Raw genomic sequence first — 12,239 nt, 5'->3', positions numbered from 1 at the left:
CATACCAGTGGTATACGGTCTGATATACCACAGCTTTCACCCAATCAGCATCCAGGACCCAAACTACCCGGTTTAAAATATTCAAGAGCCCTTAGTAGACAGGAATAAATAAAAATAGGACGCCTGAGGAAAAGATTAAGCCTTCTTTCTGAGGTGGAATGCAATTTTTCTGTCAAATAAGTAGCCAATGTTTTAATTGGACATTAAATAACACTTAAGACTTTTTCAAGGAAACATTTTTGGGTTTTCAACTAGAGTTTTAGGCAGCAACTCCGTCATAGACACAAACCAGTGAATATAAAAACAAAACAGGAACATTTGGAACTGATAAAACTTTTATTTCACTTTAAATTGTCTTTTACATTTCCTGATAACATGTAAGGTGAAACTAGAACTGTTTTAAAAGACATACACAATGTTGTTTTACGTCAATAACCAGTTTTTTTGTTTGTTTGTATTTTTTTAATGCTAGTCTAAAATGTCACAACCACGTGCGCACTAAGCAATAAAACCGTCACAGAAGCAAACTTTAGGCAGAATACCGGTCAGTAAAAATAAAGCAATTGGAGATACCAGATATACAGACAGGCTCGGTTCCACATTCACTACTGCATTTTTTTTTTTAATGAAGCGTAGAATAACTGCCATTTGTTCAGCTAAAAGGGGCGATTTTTCTTCAGTGCATGAAGCATTGTCTTCAGCAAGACTGACTGAGACAGATCAATTCTACACCTAAGTGGAATGTTATGGTGATGACAAGGTATTGTGACACTGAGTGAATTCAGCTACCTCAAGGGTCCTTGCACTACTCCAGAATCTATCCCATCCACTGACCGCATTCCACTATAATATGGTCTCCTCTGGAGATACACAAAACAAAAGCAGCAATGCCATCTCTGACTATGATAGACAACCTCCTTACACAACTTACATTAGGGGACTTGCTTACACACTCGTCGTGGGCAAAAGCATACATTCGCTTAGATATCATTTCATGAAGGAAACTGGTCAGTTTGTACTGTCAGCATAAGGCTATCAAGATAGGCTTGAATAACCAAGACGTCAAAGTTCAACGCAACAGCTTTAAGGTGTTTCTTTGCAAGCAGGTTAACATTACATTTAAGACAGATTTATATTTACCGCAAATGTTTACAATTTACAGTTGAGCCAAAGTGTGAGTCATTATTACACAAAGCAAAAAGTAACATTTAAGAACAAACCAGGATCATTGTACTGATTTCAAACAGCACCTTTATGACAGCTGAATAGGAGAATGTTCCAGGTTTGTTCAAAAAAGGTATATTGTCTTAATGTTAGGTTCTGATGGAATGTTATATTTTTCTTATTTTTAACTGGACAGATGTGGAATGGCAAAACCTACAGTAGGGTCCCTTTTATTCATTTTAATTCCATATGCAAAATAAACAAACAATACGCATGTTAGTCAGTGTCACAATACAGCCCGTTATACCATTCTGTATGAGGCCACAGCAGAATTGCACTGCTACTCAAACCATACAGTCCTGAATTTTATCATCCAGAATGTGATTATGTGGAGAATAACTAAGCATCACAGTGTTTGTTGAAAATAAACAGACAGTTTAATACATTTTCTGAGTCAAACCAGCAATCGCTAGTACACTAGGAAAGCAAAAAATGGATACTATAAGTGCATAACTTGCTCGGTGAAAGAACATATTTTTTAAATGTTTGGAGGGAATCAAAAGGAAGGGAGGTGGAGGAGGGAATGGCCATGCCACTCAACTGGGCAATTTTAGAATTGTTTTTCTCCTCACAAAACAAGACTCGGCTTGTTAACAACTGAGTGTTACCCTGTTGCCTTGGAGCATATCGGAGAAAGGGCACAACTGGTAGGTCAGGTACAATTCATGCTGCTTGTCATACAGAAAGGAAGAGGCTGGATGGAGCGGGAATGTACGGGCTGTATATGTGTAAGAGAAGAGAGAGAAGGGTGTGGGTGGATTAACAGTGAAGTGCAACGCCTTTAGTTCTCCCCTTCACCGGCATCCCCCTCATCACCCTGGTTTTCTGATGTCCACAGCTGCAGAGGGGGAGAAAAACAAATCCAACCATTGAGTTCATTGGATTCATACACTTGAGGTATTCAGTTCCAAGAGTATCAAACTATTATGCATTTGAATGACATTACATGGACAAGGCGTGTATTGTAAGCACTTACAGTGAGGTTGTCCCTTAGTAGCTGCATGATCAGGGTGCTGTCTTTGTAAGAGTCCTCGTTCAAGGTGTCAAGCTCGGCGATCGCTTCGTCGAAAGCCTAGAGGGAAAAGAGGCATATGGAAGAGGGTAAAAAACATGTTCTGAAAGACCCAGAATACGAAAACCTACAATGCCTCCAAAACACGTTTTAAATGTATTACCCCTAAAAAGGGCTTACCAACTGACAAATCTTGGCATACCAGATGACAAAGCACCATCCATTAAAGTCTATTTTTTATTCAATATCTGGCAAACGCCAACAGCACGAGCACCGGTGTTAACGAGCAGGTTTGTGTCAGACCAAAAGTATGTGGACACCTGGTCATCTCATTTCAAAATCATTGGCATTAATATGGAGTTGGTCCCCCCCTTTGCTGCTAAAACAGCCTCCACTCTTCTAGGAAGGCTTTCCACTAGATGTTGGAACATCGCTGAGCATTAGTGAGGTCGGGCACTGATGTTGGGTGAGGTTGAGGTCAGGGCTCTGTGCAGGCCAGTCAAGGTCTTCAACACCGATCTCAACAAACCATTTCTGTATGGACCTCGCTTTGTGCACAGGGGCATTGTCATGCTGAAACAAGAAAGGGCCTTCCCCAAACTGTTGCCACAACATTGGAAGCACAGAATCGTCTAGAATGTCAGTGTATGCTGTAGCATTAAAATTTTCCTTCACTGGAACTAAGGGGCCTAGCCCGAAACATGAAAAACAACCCCAGACCATTATTCCGCCTCCACCAAACTTTACAGTTGGCACTATTCATTTGGGCAGGTAGCGTTTTCCTAGCATCCGCCTAACCCAGGTTCGTCCGTCAGACTGCCAGATGGTGAAGCGTGATTCCTCACTGCAGAGAACGTGTTTCCACTGCTCCATAGTCTAATGGCGGCGAGCTTTACACCACTCCAGCCGACGCTTGGCATCGCGCATGGTGATCTTAGGCTTGTGTGTGGCTGCTCAGTCATGGAAACCCATTTCATGAAGCTCCTGGCGAACAGTTATTTTGCTGATGTTGCTTCCAGAGGCAGTTTGGAATTCAGTAGTGGAGTGTTGCAACCGAGGACAGACCATTTTTTACCCTTTACCCATTCTGTGTGCTTCTTTGTCCTACCACTTCGCAGCTGAGCCATTGTTGCTCCTAGAAGTTTCCACTTCACAATAACAGCACTTGCAGTTGACCGGGGCAGCTCTAGAAGGGCAGAAATTTGACAAACTGACTTGTTGGAAAGGTTGCATCCTATGATGGTGCAACGTTGAAAGTTACTAAGCTCTTCAGTAAGGCCATTCTACTGTCAATGTTTGTCTATGGGGATTGCATGGCTGTGTGCTCAATTTATACATCTGTCAGCAACTGGTGTGGCTGAAATAGCGGAATCCACTAATTTGAAGGGGTGTCCACATACTTTTGTATCTTTAGTGTAGCTGAGCAGGAGGGGCGTGTTTGTGCTCTGTATTGATTCGGTTAGGCCAGACTCATGCTGATCACACAGGCGCTGCTGTGTGATGGAGGAACATGTGTGTGTTTATGCGAGAGAGACAGTGTATAACGGTGCCCCACCGCCTTCGCCAAACTGCAGGCCTGCTCGGGGGAGTTGAGGATCTCATAGTAGAAGACAGAAAAGTTGAGAGCGAGCCCCAGCCTGATGGGGTGTGTCGGCTGCATGTCCTTCTTGCTGATGTCAAAGGCCTCCTGGTAGGCCTGCTGGGAGTTCTCCACTGTGGCTGTGACAGAGAGGGAGAAGAGGTCCAATTAATTAACGGCATAATGCTTTTGTTGAAATGAATTCATGTTTAATTTCACAGCCCATCTCCTGTATAATGGATACTGATTAAACATTGTCTAGATCTTACGGGGCGGCACATAGCCTAATGGTTAGAGCGTTGAGCCAGTGACCGAAAGGTTGCTAGATCAAATCCCCGAGCTAACAAGGTAAAAATCTGTCGTTCTGTCCCTGAATAAGGCAGTTAACCCACTGTTCATTGGCTGTAATTGTAAATAAGAATTTGTTCAACTGACTTGGCTAGTTGAATAAAGGTTAAATAAAATAAATAAATGTACTATGCGGACATCAAATGGGAGGTTTTGCTTATTTCTATGAAAATCAGAGGTTGAAGAAAACTGATTAACAAATATGGGTGACTCAGAAGCTTCCCCATGGACAGAGATGATCAACTTACTCTTCTTTGATTCTCCAGATGCCACCTCAGACAGATATCTGTAGTAGTCACCTTTCATTTTAAGGTAGAACACCTTGCTTTCTGCCTGAGTCGCATTGGCGATGAGGTAATTGTCGAGGAGTGCCTAAAACAGAAAAAAAAGAGGGGTTGGTTGGGTGTCAGTCAATTCAAGTCTGCCCTTTCAACACACAGGACCAAACAAAAGATGAACCCAAAATAGATTATGCTTTGTAACCTGGCTTTGGGGTCAAATTCATTCCAGCTCACAATCAGAATGCCTAATGAAAAATGCCTGTTGAGTATAGGGCATTCCCAAATTGCCTGGACTCTAAATGAACAGGCTATAAATGAATTGAAATAAAGCCCCAGTGTTACACCCATCCCCATAACATCATGGGACCCTTCATTTAAGAGCAAGGGGGGCCCATTGGGAGTAGCAAGCGGCCGCACTCTCTCACCAGCACGTCCTTGCAGATGTCCTGCAGCTCAGCCTCAATCTTCTCGCGGTACTCGCGTGCCATCTGCTGCTTCTTCTCATTGCCCTCGGTCTTCTGCTCGATGCTGGAGATGACACGCCAGGAGGAGCGACGCGCACCCACCACGTTCTTGTAGGCCACCGACAGCAGGTTGCGCTCCTCGTTGGAGAGCTCGCCGCCCTGCTCCGTCACCGCCTTCATAGCCGCCGCCATGTCGTCATAGCGCTCGGCCTGCTCGGCCAGCTTAGCCTTCTGTACCAGGTCGTTCTTGTCCATGTCGAGACTGTGAAAGGTCACAGAGTTGAGGTCATAGTCACAGCGAGCAACATAGCCATCATAAAAATTGAGAAACACTGGGGTCATTGTCAATTCAGTCAACTGACAATGACTGAAATGAAATAAACTTCAGTAAACTTGCCTTTCAATGCATTTAATTTCAGTTTACTTCCCGATTGAATTTAAATGGAATTTACATCAACCCCGGAACAACTCTGGACATGCTATTGGGTTGTCTATATCTCAGAAATGAGGCCCTCTAACTGAGTGAGAAGTCTATACTAATATTTGGCCTAATTACTGATTATTCAATAGGCTATGTATTAAAACTGATTAATAAAATCAGAACATTATATGTCAACATGAAAAACCTTTCAGACACCACTCAGGAGTTACTCCAAAGTTATTTCCTTAGGGGCCATACTTGTGAACTTTGCTTAGACCATGGTTTAAACCATTGGTCTAAAATGGCTAGCTGCTAGCTTTTCTCATAGGCCATCCTGGCCAAATTAACCAGCTGAGCAGATAATTATATCCGGTAACAAAATAACAACCTATCAGAGACCTTAAACAGTAGAGCCACCATCCAATTGCATTTGTTCCATTAGGCCACTAGTGGCAGATTGTTTAACATTCAAATACTTGGTTTAATTTGTTACCTATGGTCTAAAATGGAGTGTGCCAATATATTTTAGCATAATGCTGCCTTTGACTAGGCTACTGACATCATACAAAATTCTAAAAGGTTTTCGCATACACTACCGGTCAAAAGTTTTAGAACACCTACTCATTCAAGGGTTTTTCTTAATTTTTTACTATTTTCTACACTGTAGAATAATAGTGAAGACATCAAAATGATTAAATAACATATGGAATCATGTAGTAACCCCCAAAAAAAGTGTTAAACAAATCAAAATATATTTTATATGAGACTCTTCAAAGTAGCCACCATTTGCCTTGACAGCTTTGCACACTTGGCATTTTCTCAAACCATTGTTTGGGATGAGCATGACGGCAGACTGAAGGAAAAGCAGCCAACAAGTGCTCAGCATATGTGGGAACTCCTTCAAGACTGTTGGAAAAGTATTCCAGGTGAAGCTGGTTGAGAGAGTGCCAAGAGTGTGCAAAGCTGTCAAGTCAAAGGGTGGTTATTTGAAGAATCTCAAATATATTTTGATTTGTTTAAAACTTTTTTGGTTACTACATGATTCCATATGTGTTATTTCATAGTTTTGATGTCTCACTATTATTCTACAATGTAGAAAATAGTAAAAATAAAGAAAAACCCTTGAATGAGTAGGTGTTCTAAAACTTTTGACCGGTAGTGTACATGACCAAATTACATGTTTTTGCTCATCCATTTAACGCACATCCATGTACTTTCACAAAAAAAGTAGGCACATTATATAACTTTGTATTGAGACATTGTGTGTTGTCAAATATAAGATTATTTTTAAGGAGGAAAGCCTCCACTGCTGGTCCTCGAGTGAAATAGTGCAAATGTGACGAAGTAGAGAATCGAGATGCATATAAAACCTTGTATAATTAAGTGTACACATCTACGTAATTTCTGGTATATTCATTGTAGTGATGAACATTTCTGTATTACGCCTATCATATAGCCTGTGTTTTGGTCTGAGTAACTCCAAGATGCTCCTTTCATATTATTAATTGACTAAGTGTTGCCTGCTCTTCGATTCACAATACAACCACAATTAATGTAGGCCTAATAAATACTTGAAGTGTAGGCTACACTAAAGTTCCATATGCAATAGGCTATAGCAAGGAAGACACCATATGGTGTGAATGCGTGCAACGTTCAACCTATAGTAGGCTAGCCTATATCAACACCATTTTTGGACACGATATGCTAGCCAAGCTAAAAACACATCCATAACAATGAAGATAGCTCTATTGTTGATCTGAATGTCTATATAGGCTAGGCCAGTCAGTCAACAGCTTGTGTTGCAGGAAAGCATGATCAGATTGTGTGTCTTTTACTGCATCGGGTTCATTCGTTTTTAAGCCAGGTTTCACCTCAGTGAATTCTTGGAGTAGCTGCGCCCTCTACTGGACACTTGGTGAACCTAGCCTGACCAGCCAATTTACCAGGGCCTAAAATAAACACCTGCCAAATGCGAGTAGATTTTGGCGTTGGCGGGTTAAATGTCTATTTCACCAGCCACGTTGGCGGGTGGTTAGGGCTCCACAGTGTGAGTATTTCACTCACATTTGTGAATAGAAAGTAATGTATGATCACATTTATAGTAAAATAAATTCTGCAGTAGCTGTTTTCAAAGAATTTCTGCCGTTTTGTTCCATAGCTGGTAAATTAATTGCACAAAGTCAAAGAACTACAAATCCTATATAGCCTATTCCACCTCGCTCTTCAACACTGCCTGGCTGGGGGCTGTGCGCACATGAAGAGCAGAGTGAAAGATTCAGATTTTTTAGAAGTGCTGCGCACAGGCATAAAAGTTGGTCTAAAACAAACATCTACTCAAGTGAGACTTTGTCCTTGTGTTTCTTGGCTATTTACATTGTTTTGTTCACATGCTAGGTTGTTTTTCTATGTTTGAGCTTTAACTGCTAGGGAAAAGAAGACAACACTTCTACTAGTCAGACAATCTCACAGGCACAAACATGACTTGAGTCGCACTACAACGGTAACCTCATGCCCTTAAAGGAGCATTTTTGTCTAATCTGTGATATTTTGGTTAAACATCACAAAAAATGAAAAACAATAACCCACATTACTTCTTATTAATAATACATTTGTTTTAGAAACATTACAAAGCATGCTCATCCGTTCGTTTGTGTTTTCTTGGTGAAATTTGTGTGAAAAAATATATTGGCTGGTAAAAAAATCTGAGAGGCTGGTAGATTTTTAAATCTACCTGTCAGTGGCTGGTGTACCAAAAAGTAAATGTTATGCCCTGCCATTTACACGTGACAAGGAAGACTAGATTATTATTATAAAAACGCTGTAGGCATAACACACTCATAGGCAAGTATACACATCCATGTAGCCTCATATGCTAAGACATTATTAGCCCCTAGCAGTGTGTTTGTGAAAAAGGCTGACGGAATCGTAAATTTATCTTGCAGATGCTAAACTCATTCAACTGTTGATCAAGTCCCATTGGGGCTCTAGGAAGTTTTAGGCCATAATCAGAAGACCATCTTTAAACAAGGGTTTCCCAAACTCAGTCCCCGTGTGCACATTTAGGTTTTTGCCCTAGCACTACACAACTGATTAAAATAACCAACTCATCATCAAGCTTTGATTATCTGAATCAGCTTGATGATGAGTTGGTTATTTTAATCAGTTGTGTAGTGCTAGGGCAAAAACCTAAATGTGTCCCCAAGGAGGACCCCAGGACCGAATTTTGGAAACCCTGTAACAAATAACCATTATAGTAAATAAAAATGTAAACAAAGTGATAAGGTTAGAGGTGAAACACAGCTCTAGACTTACACCTAGAGCAAGGAATGTTTCTAATGCCCTAGGCACCAATAGAAAATAACATGAAATGGTCACAGTACTCAGTGACAACGCCGCAGGGGATCTTAGCTATATTGTTTTACCCATATAATTAATAGGACCTATTGTTTAACCAATGTATTATTATGGCTATGTTAACTACAAGCTTATTATGGCCGCTAAGTCAATTTTGACTCTGATCTGTCACTTGCGTTAGTTTATTTACAATGCCTGGAGTACTATGAAAGTATGGTGTCCTAAAATACCAAAGGACAAACGTCTTAATTGCCACTACATTAGTTATTATCGCTATAAACCCGATAACATGACAACCTGCTATTCTTTAATCACGGATTTAGCAATGGAACGTCCATGGCGGAAAAACTGCAGCATTGCCCTATAAGATCCATAGGCAACCTCATTGCTATGGCGCTAGCTAGCGTGCTATATTCCAGTCCATTGAAGATGTTGGTAGTTGGCTAGCTACGCCCTCTGTCGCATTCCCTTGCGGAATTTTAAGATGGAGCGATACCGTTAGCAAACCAACTAACGTTAGCTAGCGTAATTGAATGCTACGAATGAGTTGGATTTACTAAAATGTCATTTTAATTCGTTATAAGCACCTGATTTATTTTATTGTTCATGAATCGCAAAGGCCTGTGTATTGCAGTCCAGTCACTTGTAAAATTCGCTGGAGATATCGTCAAGTTAGCATTAGCTTGCTAGCACTGGTAAGATATCTTGATTTCACGACGACCAGGATGGGAACGTTAGCCTGGCAAACTGTGTTTTTCAGTCTCTATACACATTTCATAATGGAACAATTTTTGATTCATATATTCCATGGCAGATCTCCCCTATTGGTTAACAATAATCTACATCCTAGCTTGTTTGTGAGCTCTAGTTCGCCATTCAATCACACGTCTCGGCCTAAGTCATTGTACCCAGCCCCAAACCACAATAGGCACCTTCCGCCATAGATAGCGATTTGAGCCATTGTTGTGTTATTATAGGCCCAAAATGCTCTACCTTAACCAGGAAATAATACCAGAATCAACTTTATGCAAGTAAACTCACATTTAGAATGTATTTTGAATCTTGCTTTTTTTTCCTCTGAACGATGGGAGTATCAAGCTGTCCTAGGTTCGCTGCTCGGGATATTCAGGGCAGTACCACTTCCGCCTGTGCTGACACTTCCGCTTCCTCTAAACCCCACCCTCCTCCGCCAGTATCTATGGTAACAGCACTCCGGGGTTTTCAGAGCGTTGTACAGGGTCGTTGACGTCATAAAGGCTACGGGAACTACTATAGAATGACGTAGTGGTCACCATAGTTACTGCAGAGAAGAGGCGAAGCAAAACATGTTTTTACAATGAACCTTTGTTTAACTAGGCAAGTCAGTTAAGAACAAATTATTATTTACAATGACGACCTACACAAGAGTGATAACTGGGCCCATTTCTTTTGGGGGGGCTCACCAAGCGAGAAGATTTTGTATGGAGGTCAATGGGAGTGTCAAATTTTGTAATAATAAAGTGTATGTCTTATTTGCTACGTGTGGCTTACTTGATATAATATAAGTTTCGTAATGATTAAGGTAGCTACGAGTGTATTGCTATAAGTAGGACACGTGACATCCTGGATACTGAGAAAAAAAACCTTTGTATCAGACTTGTGCCTGATCGTCACTACACGAACACAAAGTCATAAACCCCGCCTATTTATACAATCTCCCTTCTAAAATATGATTTTAAACCTAACACGAACCTTAACCTACACTGCTAACCTTATGCCTAACTTTTAAATTAAAAACCCAAAAGCACATCGTTGTCATTAATTTCTCGATAGCCAATTTTGACTTTGTGGCTGTGGTAACTAAGAAACCATTGTGCCTGTTGTCCACACAGAATATTGGCTATGCTGGTCCCACCTGGTCTTGCCTCCTCCCGACTGCCTTCCATTTTTTGAAGATATTTATTTTCATTGTGTGGAGTATCTGGTCAATACAATGGATAATCTGTGGTTACTGTCTCCAAGAGACAGCTGACAGTCAGATGTTATGCTGCGTTCATATGATGTTGGAAATTTGCCACGTTTACATCATGTCGGAAACTCATACCTCAGAGTTCAAATGAATGTATATTTACATTTTATTCATTTTACTTTTTTTATTTCACCTTTATTTAACCAGGTAGGCCAGTTGAGAACAAGTTCTCATTTACAACTGCGACCTGGCCAAGATAAAGCAAAGCAGTGCAACACAAACAACACAGAGTTACACATGGAATAAACGTACAGTCAATAACACAATAGAAAAAAATCTATATACAGTGTGTACAAATGAGGTAAGATTAGGGAGGTAAGGCAATAAATAGGCCATAGTGGCGAAGTAATTACAATTTAGCAACTAACACTGGAGTGATAGATGTGCAGAAGATGAATGTGCAAGTAGAGATACTGGGGTGCAAAAAAGCAAAAAAACAAAATGGGGATGAGGTAGTTGGATGGGCTATTTACAGATGGACTATGTACAGGTGCAATGATCGGTAAGCTGCTCTGACAGCTGATGCTTAAAGTTAGTGAGAGAGATACGAGTCTCCAGCTTCAGTGATTTTTGCAATTCGTTCCAGTCATTGGCAGCAGAGAACTGGAAGGAAAGGCGGCCAAAGCGCCTGCTACGGGTGGGTGCTGCTATGGTGACCAGTGAGCTGAGATAAGGCGGGGCTTTACCTAGCAAAGACTTATAGATGACCTGGAGCCAGTGGGTTTGGCAACGAATATGAAGCGAGGGCCAGCCAACGAGAGCATTCAGGTCGCAGTGGTGGGTAGTATATACAAAACGGATGGCGCTGTGATAGACTGCATCCAATTTGCTGAGTAGAGTGTTGGAGGCTATTTTGTAAATGACATCGCCGAAGTCAAGGATCGGTAGGAGAGTCAGTTTTACGAGGGTATGCTTGGCAGCATGAGTGAAGGATGCTTTGTTGCAAAATAGGAAGCCGATTCTAGATTTAATTTTGGATTGGAGATGGTTAATGTGAGTCTGGAAGGAGAGTTTACTGTTTGGGGGCCTCCCATCCAAATCACTAAAGAGTTGATCTGAGAGAAGATTGTGAATAATATATAAATGTAAATGTTTTCCGACCAATTAAGTCAATGAAGACATTAATAAAGGAAAAATAAATGTGAGGAAATCAGTACTGAAATTATATAATCTCCTGTGCTACTATAACAGTGCAGGTTCCGTCCCTCTCTAGGGACCCTTGCACACATCAACAACTGACACCCACGAAGCATCGTTACCCATCGCGCCACAAAAGCCGCGGCCCTTGCAACGTAAGGGGAAACCCTACTTCAAGTCTCAGAGCGAGTGACGTCACTGATTGAAACGCTATTAGCGCGCACCACCGCTAACTAACTAGCCATTTCACATCGGTTACACTCACCCCCCCTTTGACCTCCTCCTTTTCCGCAGCAACCAATGATCCGGGTCAACAGCATCAATGTAACAGTGTAGGTTCCGTCCCTCTCTTCGCCCCAATCTGGGCTCGAACCAGGGACCCTTGCACACATCAACAACTGACACCCCACA

The 12,239-nt window shown here is 41.4% G+C and overlaps 1 protein-coding gene across 1 annotated transcript; it reads right to left on the bottom strand.

Moving 5' to 3' along the window:
* Positions 1-317: 317 nt before the first annotated feature.
* LOC115208423 (14-3-3 protein beta/alpha-1) lies at positions 318-9,884 on the bottom strand. The gene is made up of 6 exons (XM_029776477.1): positions 9,725-9,884; positions 4,870-5,170; positions 4,412-4,535; positions 3,792-3,955; positions 2,201-2,296; positions 318-2,062 (listed from the first exon to the last, which is right to left on the bottom strand). The coding sequence occupies exons 2-6, from the start codon at positions 5,161-5,163 to the stop codon at positions 2,006-2,008; spliced, it is 735 nt and encodes a 244-aa protein (XP_029632337.1). The 5' UTR covers positions 5,164-5,170; positions 9,725-9,884; the 3' UTR covers positions 318-2,005.
* Between the last annotated feature and the right edge of the window lie 2,355 nt (positions 9,885-12,239).

Source organism: Salmo trutta, chromosome 14 (genome assembly GCF_901001165.1).
Source record: "Salmo trutta chromosome 14, fSalTru1.1, whole genome shotgun sequence".
Classification (NCBI taxonomy): Eukaryota; Metazoa; Chordata; class Actinopteri; order Salmoniformes; family Salmonidae; genus Salmo; species Salmo trutta.
Note: the sequence above shows the minus strand (reverse complement) of the source record. Positions and strands in the feature narration are given on the sequence as shown.

Excerpts from the sequence above, each read along its gene's own strand:
- LOC115208423 (XM_029776477.1), bottom strand. The coding sequence starts at position 5,163 with ATGGACAAGAACGACCTGGTACAGAAGGCTAAGCTGGCCGAGCAGGCC. Across the intron at positions 3,956-4,411 it reads ATCTGGAGAATCAAAGAAGA|CCACAGTGGAGAACTCCCAG; the intron begins GTAAGTTGATCA and ends TCTCTGTCACAG. Across the intron at positions 2,063-2,200 it reads TACTAAGGGACAACCTCACT|CTGTGGACATCAGAAAACCA; the intron begins GTAAGTGCTTAC and ends CCCCCTCTGCAG.